Here is a 16,674-nt window from a genome sequence, read left to right as displayed (position 1 = left end):
ATCTTTCGAACGAATACAAAATTTCAATAAACACACACATTTTGTTTTATTTGAATTTAAAGATAGGAAGAGCCTAATGAAAGACATTAAATTAGCAACATGTACTTGAGCGTGGACATATCTGATGTATTTTACATTTTTTTTATTTCTTGAATTATTTTTCACTTGGTTTTGTGTGAATATAGCAGCATATTTTCCAATAACCGTAACTCCATATTGAGTTTTTGTTACAGGCTTTTTTTCTATTGTATAGTGGAGCATTTAGTTTTAGCAACATGTAGTAGAATAGTGGAATGAATTTTGTATGAATATACAGCATTGCTGACATAAAAATATACACCAGTGTCGTGTTTTGTAAAATTTCGAGTTCAATTCCGACTTCAAACTCAAAAATTCGCCTTCAATCTCGACTCTAAACTCGAAATTTCGACATTAGTCTCAAAATTTCGACTTTTATCTGGAAATAATGACTTCAAACTCGAAATTTTGACTTCAATGCCGTGAATATGAATTAAATTTCGAAATTTCGACTTTAAACTCGAAATAATGAGCTTAAACTGGGAATTTCGACATTATTATCAGAATTTTGACTTCGAATTCAAAATTTCGACTTCAATCTCGGTATTTCGACTCTAAACTCGAAATTTCGACATTATTCTCGAAATTTCCACAATAATCTCGAAATTTCGACATTAATCTCGAAATTACGACTTTTTATCTCGAAATAACGACTTCATACTCAAAAATTTTACTTCAATAACGTGATTACGTCTTTGATCTCGGAATTACGACTTCAATCTCGAAATTTCAACTTTAAACTCGAAATAAGGATTTTAAACTGGGAATTTCAATATTAATCTTGAAATTTTGACTTCAATCTCGAAATTTCGAGTTCAATTTCGAAATAACGAATCTAAAATCGGAATTTCGACATCAATCTCGAAATTTCGACATTAATCTTTTATCTCGAAATTTCGACTTTAAACTCGAAATAACGACCTCAAACTCTATAAATTTTGACTCCAATCCCATAATTACGACTTAAATCTTGAAATTACAACATAAATCGCGTCATTTCAGAATTTAACGTTCATCTCTTAATTACGACTTTAAACTCGAAATAACGATTTTAAACTGGGATTTTCAATATTAATCTCGAAATTTCGACTTCAATCTCGGAATTTCGAGTTCATTTTCGAAATAACGACTCTAAATTCGAAAGTTCAACATTAATCTCGAAATTTCGACATTAATCTCGAAATTTCAACATTAATCTTTTATCTCGGAATTTTGACTTTGAACTCGAAATTACGTCCTTAAACTGGGAATTTCAACAGTGATAATTTCGACTTTTAACTCATAATTTCGACTTCAATCTCGAAATAATGACTTCAAACTCTAAATTTTGACTTCAATCCCGTAATTACGACTTAAATCTCGAAATTACCACTTAAATAGCGTCACTTCAAAATCACAACGTTAATCTCGTAATTACGAGTTTATGCAAAATGAAGTTATCCAAAAAGGTGCTGATAAGGAATTGGAGACGAGTATTTTCAGCCGACAATTGGAAGTTTTCGATATAATAGAAACATGATATCAATACATCACGTTGTGTAGCGTTCCTGTGACTGATATCTGTTTCAATGTCATTACCAATATTTGGAGTACCTACAGACCGAATACGAAAAAGTAATTTTTGCAAAATTCAATGTTAATAGGTTTGAAAGCGGTGTTTCCGATGGGGATACTCTTTCAGATTGTAATCAAAAGAATACTTATATGCATGGCATACACATTATTATAGTTAATTATTTCCTTCCTTCATTTGGAAGTTTTCCATAGAACTTGTATAATAACGGAGAAGCATAAACAGTCGATTCCCTTTTTTATCATCAGAACATTTCAAATTTGATTCCTTAACCTAGAAACCAGTTCGCAAACTAACCTTAACTCTATACAATAATCTAGCAAAATAGTTACCTGCAGGATACGACGGAGTTAGAGCATACGGCGTCATGCTCGGCATAGGCATTCCAAGTGGTCCTCCCAAACTACTTCCCAACCCCGGAGCCAAATTTGGAGCCTGCGAATAGTGAGGTATGTTCATCTGGGGGTAACTGGGATACATCGTTGGGGCACCCGAAGTGGGCACGCCATTAGGATTTTCCAATGGGGGAGACGTGGTGGAGCCGGATGTGTCACCTGAAACAAAAGAAAACTCCATTGTATATCTGTCCCAACGGTGTAGAAGAGTTGAATTGCTTAATTCGTAAAAGGAATGGGAAAAATCTAGGGTCATTCTGAAGTCAACACAAACAATGGATTCCTTTTTTTGCAACTTTCCAAATGATTAACTTTGACCGCTTCAAGTTTCAATTTTTTTTAACAACGCGAATGCTGTATATTCAAACAAAACCAAGCGAAAAATGATTCAGGTGATAAATTAGATATTAATTTCAATATTCTATTACATGTTGCTAAAACTAGATGCTCCACTATACAATAGAAAGAGAAGCCTGTAACTTAATATAGATTTACATGTTATTGGAAAACATATTGTTTATTCAAACAAAACCAAACGAAAAATGATTCAGGTGATACAAGATGCTCCACTGTACAATAGAAAAAAAGCTTGTAACTTAGTACAGAGTTACATTTTATTGAAAAACATGCTGTATATTCAAACAAAACCAAGCGAAAAATGATGCAGGTGATAAATTAGATATTCATTCCAATAATTAACTACATGTTCCTAAAATTAGATGCTCCACCAAATAATAGAAAAAAGCCTGTAACTTAGTATAGAAAACATGCTGTATATTCAAACAAAACTAAGCGAAAAATTATTCAGGTGATAAATTAGATATTCATTCCAATATTCTACATGTTCCTAAAACTAGATGCTCCCCTATACAACAGAAAAAAACCCTGTAATTCAGTACAGAGTTACATGTTATCGAAAAACATACTGTATATTCATACAAAACCAAGTTAATAATGATTCAGGTAATGAAAAAATTGTAAAATATATCAGATATTATGTCCACATTCAACTATATGTTGCTAATACAAGATATTCCACACTACAATGTGAAAAAAACCTGTAACAAAACTGAATATAGGTTACATGTTATTGGAAAGCATGCTGTGTATTCATAGAAAACTTTTCATAAAAATATTCAGGTAACGGGAAAATTGTAAAATAAATTATATATGCATGTCCACATTCAACTACATGTTGCTAATCTAGCAACCAGCAATAAAACCCAAATACAGAGTTATGTGTTATTGGAAAACATGCTATATAATAAAACAAAACCAAGAGAATGATTTAGGTAATGGGAAAATTGTAAAACTATGTCCACACACAACTACATGGTGCTAATTCTAGATATTCCACATTACAATGTGACAAAAACCTGTAACAAAACTGACTATAGGTTACATATTATTGGGAAGCATGCTGTGTATTCATAGAAAACTTTTCATAAAAATATTCAGGTAATGAGAAACTTGTAAAATAAATTATATGTGCATGTCCACATTAAACTACATGTTGCTAATCTAGCAACCAGCAATAAAACCTAAATACAGAGTTACGTGTTATTGGAAAACATGCTACATAATAAAACAAAACCAAGAGAATGATTTAGGTAATGGGAAAATTGTAAAACTATGTCCACATACAACTACATGGTTGCAATTCTAGATATTCCACATTACAATGTGAAAAAAACCTGTAACAAAACTGACTATAGGTTACATATCATTGGGAAGCATGCTGTGTATTCATAGAAAACTTCCCATGAAAATATTCAGGTAATGGAAAAATTGCAAAATAAATTAGATATGCATGCCCACATTCAACTACATGTTGCTAATCTAGCAACCAGCATCAAAACCTAAATACAGAGTTACGTGTTATTGAAAAACATGCTGTAGAATAAAAAAAAAATGATGAGAATAACGATTTAGGTAGTGTGAAAATTGTAAAATTATGTCCACATTCAACTACAGGTTGCTAATACTAAATATTCCACCCTACAATGTGAAAAAACCTGTAAAAAAATAAATATAGTCATTCATGTTATTCGAAAGCATTATACGTATTCATACTCAGGTAATGAAACAATTATAAAATAAATTAGGTATTTATGTCCACATTCAACTACTTGTTGCTAATCTAGCAACCCGCAATAAAACCTAAATACAGACTTACGTGAAATTAGGAACCAATGCTGTTTATTTACAGAAAATTTGACAAAAGAAGATTCAGATACCGAGAAAATAGATGTAAAATAAATTAAATGTTTATGTCAATGCCATGTTGCTACTGTTCCACTTCAAATTGTGAAGAAAACCTGTAACAAAACACATCGTATATGATATTGGGAAACACCCTGTATACTCGTATTGAAACATACCTTTGCGAAGTACATTCAATTACAAGTTGCTTGTACTACCTGCTCCACTCCACAGTATAGAAAACCCTTGACAAAGTGAGAATTTCTCACAACAAATACTCGGTGAACTCCGTTTTCAACATGATTGAACATGGTAGAAATGAATCCAATTTTTCCGCGAAACGATCATTTGTCGGTGTTTTCGTATCTGAATGTGAATGAGTTGCTTCAAGGATTAAATGTTTACAGTAAAATAATCCTATGCTTTTTGCCGGCATTTCTTGTGACAGACAAGTACTACCCGGACTTATCTATACCAATAGTCTTGGTCACAAGAACCTTTTTTTGGAACTTCTGTCAAAAAGTACCAAAAATTATGATCCAGGGCACATTCTATTCGGAATAACCTCTAGCAACTTTTTGAAAACTTACAACAGGGTCTCGAAAAAATTGCAAAATATACAATATACGCTTAAATTTAAATATTAAAAAATATATCACAAGTTCTTCTATTCAAATAAGGTAACAATGAAGACACTTGAATGAAAATATATCAACATTTCTTCAAAGAATAGCAATAAATTCAAAAAATGCTCACTCGCCCAATATTTTTGGAAGCTAGAAGCTATATAGTCCAGGAATATTAGTCAAATGAGAGCAAGCATCTCGAAATGAGAGATAGCCACCTAGTAAGTTGTATTAAACTTATTTTGGCACCCTAAAACTTGTCTCAAAACCTACTTCTCGTAGGTTGTCCGCAACTACAGACATTCCAAGGTCAAAGGTCAAATAATCGATTTTTTTACACATTCATAACAAATACCTACACCGGTAGGTAAGTGTTATTAAATTAATGAACAATGAATTATTGAAAAAAAAAATGAATTATAACGCAATAATTAATAAAAAATACAAATTATTCAGAATTACAAATTAATCAATAATTTATTTACTTTATAGGGCGTGTTTTTGATCGGGACTACAGGCTGACCACGAATGATACTCGAAAATTTGTCTGGGGACCTATCTTCATTATATAATTTTTTTCGCGAACCACATATTAAAAAATATTGAAATATTGGTGAAGATGATATAATTGAAGATAAAATACAGTACGGAAAATACTTTCAATTCAGAATCTTAAAACTGAACAAACCAAAAAAAATTAAAAATGAGACTTGTGTAATTAATGTGACTTGTGGAGCTGGTGTTTACGATTCACTTCAAACGTAGGTCACTTTTCACAAAAAACATATTTCTATATTCATTTTTTAAATATACCAAATTAGAAAATGCCCTCTCACACAAAATATATGGTTGTAAACCCCATCAGCTCTTTTAAGATTATTTTCGAAAGAACTGGATACTCTCCCCTAGCCTTTATCCAAAATGAGAAGAGCAATTCAAAAGTATTGAGTATTTTTAATCTATATGATGGAATCGGCCGATACTTGATGAAAATCCATCACTAACGTATTATAAAAACACTTTGAGTGATTTTTACTAGATAGTTTTACAAAAACGCAACACGTGTTTCGCCATACAATGGCTTCCTCGGGCGTGTCTTAAGACACGCCCGAGGAAACACGTGTTGCGTCACGCAACACGTGTTTCGCCATACAATGGCTTCCTCGGGCGTGTCTTAAGACACGCCCGAGGAAACACGTGTTGCGTTTTTGTAAAACTATCTAGTGAAAATCACACAATAAAGTGTTTCGCCATACAATGGCTTCCTCGGGCGTGTCTTAAGACACGTCCGAGGAAACACGTGTTGCGTTTTTGTAAAACTATCTAGTGAAAATCACACAATAAAGTGTTTTTAGAATACATTTGGTTTTAATCTGTTTCCGCGACCCACCAGTTGGTCGCGACCCATAGTTTGCGAACCACTGCTCTAAATAGTTAAACACTGCGTGCGCTCTGTCCCGTATCTCAAAAACGGTTCAAGATATGAAAAAAATGTTCAAGCAAAAGTTGTAGAGGAATCAATTCTCTACAATATTGGTAATAACTACAAATAGTATAAAACCAATAGGTTGTATACTATTCATTTGCAATGAATGTACAAAAAACTTTATTTTTGACCTTGGAAAATCTATAGTCGCGGACACCCTACGCTAAGGGGGTCTTAGACCGTCAAAATTGAGGTTTTTAGCTGAATAATAATACATAATATCATTCAAATCGAAAAAAACATAGTTTTTTGCATGGACAAATGTCAAAATATATTTTTGCTGTTCTACTTCTTCATATATCTCCAAGATATTAAAACTCTTGACAAAAACGTATAGGTCATGCAATACAAGTTCAATCCATATGATCACTGAAAGAAAAAAAACCCCAAAACAACTGCTGTTGACCATTGAATTACACTCATCCCTTCTTACTCAGCTTGTAGACCAAAATATTCGTGATGGAACTGAAACAGATGTCATCCACAGGAGTATTAATATAAATTACACTTACTATCAGAAAAATCGTCGGGCCCCTGGTGCATTACTCTGGAACGCCCCATCCTCATGAACTTTTTTGTATGTTTCATGGCACGATTCTCTCAATTCTTGCGAAAAAACTTCACAATTTTATCTCACTGGAACATACAAATGTGCTGCATTCCAATGACAAGTGAGATTTCCACTTCAAAGTTTACAAAACCGCGACACCTGTTTCGCTATACGATGGCATTCTTAGGGGTATTGTGATGCCCGAGGATGATATCGTTTAGAAAAACACGTGTAGCGGGTTTGTGAACTTTCAAGTGAAAATGTAACATTCAAGTGTGTTTTTTGAATACTGTTAAAAATGTTGGCAACACTTCAAAATTTTCATAATGTACAATGATTGTTGAATATGAAGGTATCACTATTATAATTGGTAAATATTCGTTTCGAGGGCACCCGGCGATTTTGAAAAATCAACGGGCGATTTGAAAGAAGAAAGCGGCGCTCTCCGTTATTTACAAAGTTCAGTCAAAGGGCAACTTTTCAGCCTTCTTTTTCACAAGATAGACTATTTAAAAACAAAAGCATTCATTCACTAGGTCAACTTTACACATTATTCCTCCTTAATTAACACATTTCAATTCAACAATCAACATTTTTCTTATAAAAAACTTAATTTAAAAACGAATGCTTCTTCTGGTGACATTCTTCTATTTCAAGGTTAGTTAGTAGTGACATTTCAGAAAAAACGGTTGGTATTTGCCGCCGCCAACTATTTCAAATTCGTAGATTTGAATCTTTGGTTTGACGTGAGTGATTAGAAAAACACAATGAATTTGAACCAAAATAATAATTTAGTGAAAGTAAGAAAATGTAATTCTTTATATAGTTCAAGTTGTACCAATTGCAATGAAGAGTGCAAATTGAATAATGACACTTTTCTGTATAGATGTACAAAAACGGAAAATCAAAATACCGAAGAAAAAAGCTGAGTACATTTGTTGTAATTTTAAATAAAGTGCTAGAATGTGAACCTTTCTTGAATGTAAATTGGAATTGGCATCAGTCGTACTAATTATGCCATTAGATAACCTTAAAAACGTAAAATACAGAGATATATAACTAAAAAGCAGCTCCGTACATTTTTTAACATTTTGATTGGAAAAATGTTGATCGATGAAGGGAAAAGTGTCAAGGAAGGAGGAATAAGGTGCAAAGGTGACCTAGTGAATAAATGCTTGTGTTTTTAAATAGTTTATCTTATGAAAAAGAAGGCTGAAAAATTGCCCTTTTCTGAACTTTGAAGGGCAGTAACTTTGTAAATAAGGGAGAGCGCTGCTTTTTTTCTTTCGGATTCGTAATCTACGCGTCAAAATACGTAGGTATATGCAACATTTTTTTTCAAAATCGCCGGGTGCCTTCAAAACGAATATTTACCCTATAATTTATTGAATTATGAGTAGTTGGCAGCACACCAAAGCCCTTCAATCTACGAAGTAAAAACATGTAAGGTTGGCAACTCAGTATCGATGTAAAATATTTTAAAATGTCGGTAACGCTTAAAAAGAGGTACCACAATTGTTTATTAAAAAAAGACCCATTCTTCGAATTGTTCATGCAAATGAGAGGCAGAAGACATTTGAAAATATGATAAGAATTCTGAAAGCTAGAAGCCATTTTATTATTTAACAGTATATCAATATCAAAGCCCCTTGACAAGAATTATCATGAACTAGTATCTCAGCAGTCTTTAAAAAATATTCAACTTTTTCAGATATAATATCGGGCAGGCCTTGAGACTATTTAAGCGTGCTGAAATAAAACACAATAGAATTCGAGGTATTCTGCAACTGAAGTTGAGATTCTTTCAGTGTTACTATGGTTTTGTAATGTTTCAAAAATAAATATGAGTATTCACAAATTTTCAATAGGATCTCGAATGATTCAGGTCAAATAAGGAACAACCCCCAATTTCCGATATTTTTATGACTGAAAATCACAATGTTTTAAGACTGCAAGAATCGAAAAAGCTGTTTTTGGGATTTGCCAACTGTTTGAAACTTCATATTAATAATACAATAATGAAGGAATGAATTTTGAATGTAGGTACAGAAAGGAAAATTCCTTTGGAACACTATGAAATATGAAAAAGCTTACCTCGAGAATAAAAATTGTCGTCTCTCAGGAGAGTGAGTCACTACAATTGCACTGCCGCGTAGAAAACCACTTTGTCAATACGAAAACGTCCAAATCTGATCCACGAACTAGTTCAGAGTATCAAATATCGCAACACGAACTACGAATACCCTCAAAACCTAATGTCGATCTGTCCACTCGAATGACCAACTGACTAGTATTTATGCCTACAGCTGATATTATATCAAATGCTAAAGGTGCAGTGGCCTTAACTACAGGGCTGAAGAGACAAGACACTATAATAGGGTGAAAAGAGGGAGAATTGTTAAGGTGGGAGACAGGGTGAGCACTTATTGGCAAACTTTGGGATTTTGCTGGATTTCTATTTGTCCTAGTTTTTACCTGAGATTACTAGTTTTCGGTTTGATGTAATGCGGGCTTTGTGAGTCAAAGATTTGTGATGATATACACTCTGCTAATATCATTTGAGGAGATTTGACGAGATTTTGGACTCGTTTGTTGATGTAGATTAACCGCACAAGCTGATACAAAAGCTGATTAACTTGTTAATACTTACTTAGTTGGATGAGGCAGTCAAATGTGGACACGTTTTGGTATTTAATGTAATTGGACGTGAATATGCGATATAAATAATAGATAACAGGGATGATTTGGAACATATTGGAATTCAGAGGGTCAGAAACATTCACAAACCACTTGACTTTGTATTTTTAATCATGAGAAATTATTATTATTGTCCAATATATTGTGTAAGCAATAATGATTTTCATTCCTTGTTAAACAGTACGGAATGAGAATTACAATATTTCTATGTGTACAGTGATAAGGAAATTGTATAGGTGTAGAAACAATTATAAGACGAAATAATTTTTTAAATACATCTCTGATAACTTGAATACCTAAATATTGTGAAGCGATATTTTTTTGTTGGTCCTACCTGAAAATCTGATGATTTATAGAAAAAAAAAAAAGGAAAATTCCCGTTGGAAAAATATTCTGAGGCTTCGCTCATGCGAAAATTTGATTTCACATATAAATAACACGGGAACGTTTTTTTGTTTTCAACCAATTTTTCGGTTTTCATTTTTTTTTTTCGAAAAAATGAGCACCTTCGGGTGATGACCCGAAGACGATTGTAGATACCAACAATCGAAACGTCGTGAACTAACGTGACTTGGAATCTCTACACTTTTTTATTTTTTATTATTTTCTTTTTTCATTCCTTTAATTTTTATTTATTCAATTATTATATTTTTACTTGTAGGTTATTTCACTATCATTCCATTTCAGGTTTATTGTCGCTTAATATAATTGTTATTTTCAACTATTCTTTTTTAATTATTATTTTTTACTTGTTTCAGGGATTTCAAATCATTTTATATAGTAGACAATGGAAGTCCGAACTAGTGAAATTCAGGCTACCTTTTATCGTACGTCACCCATATTTGCAATAACGCAATTATAATAATAATAATATTTATTCATGTACGAAAGAAGAATACAGAACAATGTAGTAAGAAGATAAAGGTGAATAAATGAGTACTCGATAAGTGTTTTTCACACTTGAGAAACATAGAGAATAGAGAGCTGTTGCGCTTGATATTTCTAAGGTCTTTGACCGCGTGTGACATGGTGTGTTGCTGGCCAAACTTCGATGCTATGGATTGTCGGATCATTTCTATGTATGGCTCTTCAGCTTCCTGAAATAACGTCCCCTGCAAGTGGCCGTCAATGGATATCTCTCGAATACATTCACCATCAACGCTGGTGTTCCCCAAGGATCCATATTGTCTCCAACCCTCTTTTTATTGTATATCAACGACTTATTGGAAAAAAACAAGAATCTAATCTATTGCTTAGCTGACGACAGCGCACTTGTCTCGTCATTTCATTTGGACATCGGCTACGGAGGCACATCTTCATCGGCAGCAGGAGGTTGGAAATCTCAATGAGGATCTAGAAATGATTCAAACCCATTGTGAATCGCTAATTTCGCACAGGCACCGCGTCTTAAGGATGTTTCTGTAGTGCTTGTATTTTGTTCTTGAAAAAAAATTGCAAAAATGTGTAATTTCTCTCTGAAAATGTCTTTCTTTTTTTTGGGTTCCCAGAGGTTCATAAGTTATAATAGAAATAATTTCGAAACAATGCGGTTTATCTTCAGAAACGAAATTTCTGAGTAAAATAAGTTCTATACAAATAATTCGATCTTTTGGTGCTCAACGAATCAACAAATTTGAAAAGAAGAGATTTTCGTCATGACAGTGTTTCAGAAGACTTCATCTTGATAACTTAGATGATGTTATGCAACAAAAAAATTAACTATTGAAAATTCATCAACAATTGCGCATGCTAACTTTCAAGAAATACCTTCAAATAATATGCGGTACGGTGTGGCAAAATTTACTAATAAAATAGTCAAATACAGAATGTTAACAACAAACGACGTGATTTTCATCAGTGTTTTTATAGTAGTTATAATTTCAATTAATTTTTGCGTAACGCTTATTTTGTAATTATTTTCTTTAGAATAATTTTCACCTTTGGTATCGTTGTCCAACTTGTACCCTCAGTGAGCAACTCGTGATTAATTTTTGGAATCTGCAGTGATGACGTCATAACTGTGTATTTGAATATCATTTTAAAAACAAGTGAATTGAAACGAATCGACACGTTTCGAGAATTTACTGATAATACTGATTATTCAAGTCATATTGACTGTATCTGTGATTTTATGAACGTCCTGTATATGAACAATTAATTCAGCTCATTCAGTAACAGACCTGCAAATACAATCCTGTCATGAAACACTGGTAAAAAAACAGTTCAATCACACGAGTTGAGATGAACATATAATTGACTCTATGAAAATTTAAAAAATTGTCAATCTTTTGTAAACAAAATAGGACGTTTTCAAAAATCATTTCCATAAATCAAAATTATTACTAGGTTATTACCGTGTTAGGAATCACACGTTAAAAGGTAAGACCTCGTTAGTCCTTAGCTCGCACAAGTTTCTCAACTTCTGAGAGTTGTCGTTCGTATCGGGGCGACAGCTGATTAACGGAAAAACAGATTTTAAACAGATTTTTTTAAACAGATTTTGTATCTTTTTGGAATCAACGAAAACGGTCATATACGCAAGCTTTTTGGATATTCTACGTTTTTAGTCCAATTTCTTTACCGTCGACGTTTCTATTAGGAATTTTGAGACTATCTGTTGATACACAATTCCTAAACTATTCATTACATGAAAAAAAACTTATATGAACTTTTAATAGGACTCGTTGAGAGGAACATAATAGTTACTATATAAATTTTAGAAATGTTCAATTCTCTGAACGTAAAATGAGATGTTTCCAAATATTTACCGATACTTCCTGATTTCCAGTAATTATCAAAAAACTCTAACACTAATATGGTGTTTTGTTTGTCTCTCCAAGAAAACCAAAAATGGTTCCCAGAAAGTTTCTATATTTACAGCTTTCATACGCAAATTTTGTATACTTTGATAAAACATTTCTAAGTGTACAATCAGAATTTACAAATTCCTAGTCATTTCCAAACTATAACCGTGTTAGGAATCACACGTTAAAAGGTAAGGCCTCGTTAGTCCTTAGCTCGCACAAGTTTCTCAACTTCTGAGAGATTTTAAACATATTTTAACAGATTATATTCATGGAAAGGAGTAAATATACTTTCTTTAGTTCTCGAAGAGTCGAACAAATTTGTTCTTTGAAAAATTTCAAAGTAGTTTCGTATTATGAATGAAATTATATGTATCAAAAATCATCGATATTTACCGTCCTATTGAGAAACATCATCACTAATTTTATTATACATTTTATGGAGAAGCAAAAAAAAACTACACTTTTTCAGTTCTCTGATACTTTTGAATAAACAAATCGAAGAATTTCCAGAAAATAGTTTTTCTATTTCGCGATTACTCACAAAAGTGATCATCTGGAGATCCAGTCTACTACTCCTTTATGTAGTGAAGATTTCAAAATCACAAACATATTCTGGACAGACAGACGGACAGACTGGCGGAAAACTATATTTGGCTCTTTCATAAAATTTGCTGAATTTTATTGAAAATTCTTTGAGAACTTCATTTGTATCAGAAAAGCCAGAAAATACGTTTTTCATTCAAACGTTATGTGGTTGCAAAAAACCCTCAGAACTAATGGAATTGGTTAATACTTGATGAGAGTAAAAGCACACCCGGAGAAGCACTTGTATGGCGAAACACTAGCGTTGAAAGTATTTTTAACACGATTTTTTCGACCAAATAGCAATAAACAAAACATAATTTTCCAATTTTCAAGGAAGTTTCATTATGAACAATAGATATAATTAAATTCTGTTACAAATGTGTTATGTACATTAATTACATTATTATTTTTTATGAAAATTAATATGAAAAGTACAATTAAAACAACTGCTGATAATAATATCTTGCGACGTTAAAGTGTCTTATAATATATTTGAACTATCTGAGTTGACAATTTCATGGGCATTAACATTCAATTCTTGAAGTGAAGAGGACGATGCTGTAACGCTGGAGCTAGCTGTTGGGATTATTCTTTCAGCCGTAGCCTTTTTATAAGAAATAGATTGATCGATGTAACCTTCAGCTACTGTTGTAGACTTCCATCCTTCGTGCTCCTCAATATCCGTCATTTTTGCTTCTGATTCTGCTAACAAAGAAGCAGAAGACCTTCTGAAACAGTGTCCTGTATATTTCTTTGGTTCCGGGAGGTTCAGAAACTCAGCAATGTTAGAAGGCATTTTTCCAAACGTTTATACCAACTGGGTTGGCGTTGTATTTATAATTTGGGTATTTCACAAAAAAACGTCGATTATTGATAACAGAAGGGCGTAATGCAACGTATTTTGTAAAATAGTTCATGTTTTTTTCCGACAATGCAAAAAGAACGACTTATTTTCTTTTTTGTATTTGGAATTTCAACAATCAATGATTCACCCATTAATTTAATGTCTTCTATTGATAATTAGCACAGCTTTTCACGCCGGAAAGCTCTATATATTTCGAAAATAGTGGCAACTTTTATCACTAAATATTTCTCATCTGACTCCTCATTCATAAACCTCAAGACTTGTTCAAACGTAAAAATTTTTGATTTTTTAACCCTATAAATTTTATTTTTCCTCTCAAAGAATACTATCACTTTGAAATAATTGGTTGTATTAACACCATTTTTAACGAGCGTAGGTACTCGACTTCATCATTGAAAACCTGCTCCACAAAGTTGACGAGTTCCATATTTTTGATTTCGCTTCACAGCTAATGCAATAACATGAAAATAATTAACTGACAAAAGAGATGTCAAAATGTGTTTTTATAGAAATATCAAATTCATCTATTTTATTATGAAAACAGGACAGTTGTACAAAAAACTTTGTATGATTCTTGTGTTAAAAGTAAGTTTTATTTTGTTCGTGAAATTGCTCAACTCGCTACGCTCGTTTCGCAAACTTTTTAACTCACAAAATGAAACTTTACTTTTAACACTCATTACATAGACAGCTATTTTTGAATACCTTAACTATCAGAAATCCGCCATAACTACTCTGTATTAAGACAGAATCCTATGATGAACTTTCTACATAATACTGAACAATTAGAAAATTGTTTGAAATTGGTTGACAATGTTTCGTGGTGTATTTCATCAGTTGGGACTTCCATTGTCTAATAAAATATAAATTGATTTGAAATCCCTGAAAAAATCTGTAAAAAAAATTAAAAAGGATAACCGAAAAAATAACAATTTTATTAAACAAAAAACTGAAATTATAATGAAGTAACATACAAGCAACAACCAAAAAATTAATAAAAATATTATTAACAAAAAATGAAAGTTGAAATTAAGATTCCAAACCAAGTGACGTAACTTGGTTTCGAATCTTTTAATTTTTAATTTTCATTTTTTGTTAATAATATTTTTATTTTTTTTTTATTTTCAGCTTGTATTGATATTTCAATTTTTTATGTTTTTGGTTGTTGCTTGTATGTTATTTCTTTGTAATTTCAGTGTTTTTAATAAAATTGTTATTTTTTCGGTTAATCTTTTCAAATTTTTTTTTACAGATTCTTTTAGGGATTTCAAATCAATTTATATTACATTAGACAATGGAAGTCCGAACTGATGAAAAACAATTCGAAAATGTTTGAAATTCGAGGTAGTTCTCTTGATTTTCCATTATGTTCTTTCTATTGCTGACGATACCTGTATCAGGAAGATATTTTGAAATTCCAGGTAGTAATTGATAGGTAAATACAGGTATTTATCTGAAAGACAAGTAGCCGCAGTAACAATGTCATTTGAAAATGGTTGCTTTTCAATTCAAATAATTCCCAGAAACCTGCAAATTTCGTAGTTACCTGGGGTCCCGAATGTAATTAAATATTCAAATTATTGGTATTGTTCAGATCCGTTCTATTCACCTGATTGTGACGCCATTACAAAAATTCGTAAATCTTCACATTGTTATAGAAATCAAGAAATAATTCTACCTGAAAAGAGAAATCTCATCGATGTAGTTCTTCTACTCAATACTTGAATTTGTTCAGACGTCATCTTACGTAATTTTTGAAATTTCATTTGCTTTCGAATAGATCATTTTTTACCAATTTATTGATGAATCATTTTACAAGTTGTTTACAAATAAATGAAAATGCTAATGTTCCTAGCTTTAGATTGAGATCATTTTCTAAACATTTTCTGGCAAAGGTCAAGGTCATCGAGATGAATTTTGATACATAAAAATTACTATTACATCACTATTTGACGAATAAAATGATACAAACGGTGATGAATATACTAAAAGTCACTCATTCATATTTTTGTTGTGATGAAGATATTTTTAAAATTCCTGATAGGGTATTTTTTCCTCTCACAATCTGGAAAAATCAAAATTTATAATGAAGAAGTTTCTACAGGGGTAGAAGTTACTGCGTGAATTGAAGGTACTTCATTACATAAAAAAATATTTGCTTCTCTACATCGATCGGTTGGGAGTTCTACATGATACATTTTTATTTTTTCACATCATGGAAGGTGAAAATACGCGAAATAGATTGATAAAACCACATTTTGTGTTTTTATATTGACAGAATATTCCAAACAATTATTCAACATTTTGTACAAATAGATTGTATTATCAAAAGAAAAAATCCATAAAAAAGACGAATAAAAATAAACGCCACGCTTAAGTTATGATAGAAATGAAAACAACAATAAAAATTAATTAGCGCTGGGGGGCGACTTCATATGAAATTAACAAAAAGTAACACACATTTTTAAATACATTTTTCTCCACACAAAAAATTAAAATGATTTCATAAATTTTAAAGTGAATTGAAATTTCACATTCCCAGAAAATATCATTTATTGAATTTTCAGTTTCTTCAATATCATCATCAATATTTTCCAAACCTCATTATCTCAATAGTACATAATGAAAATAGTGTCTCAGTATAAATGATAAGAAGAAAGGATCTTTGAGTGATTAACACAAGGCTCATTATTTTATTAAGATTAGTTCATCACATAATCATCAAATCACTAAACCATTAAACTCTATGAGGACTAGTTTAATCTTATTACTATTATAGATTATGAGCATTGCTTTCTGAATCGTTATAT

At 31.9% G+C, this 16,674-nt stretch overlaps 1 protein-coding gene across 2 annotated transcripts in view; it reads right to left on the bottom strand.

Annotated features, from left to right (window-relative positions):
• The window catches only part of LOC111507512 (uncharacterized), a 48,383-nt gene extending 39,147 nt beyond the window's left edge, over positions 1-9,236 (bottom strand). The window contains exons 1-3 of one of the 2 annotated variants that reach the window (XM_074181985.1): positions 9,005-9,236; positions 6,873-6,996; positions 1,984-2,205 (exon numbers count right to left, since the gene is read on the bottom strand). In XM_074181985.1, coding sequence (XP_074038086.1) covers positions 1,984-2,205; positions 6,873-6,948 — 298 coding nt within the window. In that variant the 5' untranslated portion in view covers positions 6,949-6,996; positions 9,005-9,236. The remainder of the gene's footprint in view (positions 1-1,983; positions 2,206-6,872; positions 6,997-9,004) is intronic. The other variant, XM_074181984.1, reaches the window with a different exon arrangement.
• Positions 9,237-16,674: the final 7,438 nt, after the last annotated feature.

The sequence above is a fragment of the Leptinotarsa decemlineata genome, unplaced genomic scaffold (assembly GCF_025532065.1).
Source record: "Leptinotarsa decemlineata unplaced genomic scaffold, Ldec_3_MD MMD2_tig00026328_RagTag_RagTag, whole genome shotgun sequence".
NCBI classification, from domain to species: Eukaryota; Metazoa; Arthropoda; class Insecta; order Coleoptera; family Chrysomelidae; genus Leptinotarsa; species Leptinotarsa decemlineata.
This window is presented reverse-complemented; position numbering and strand designations above follow the sequence as displayed.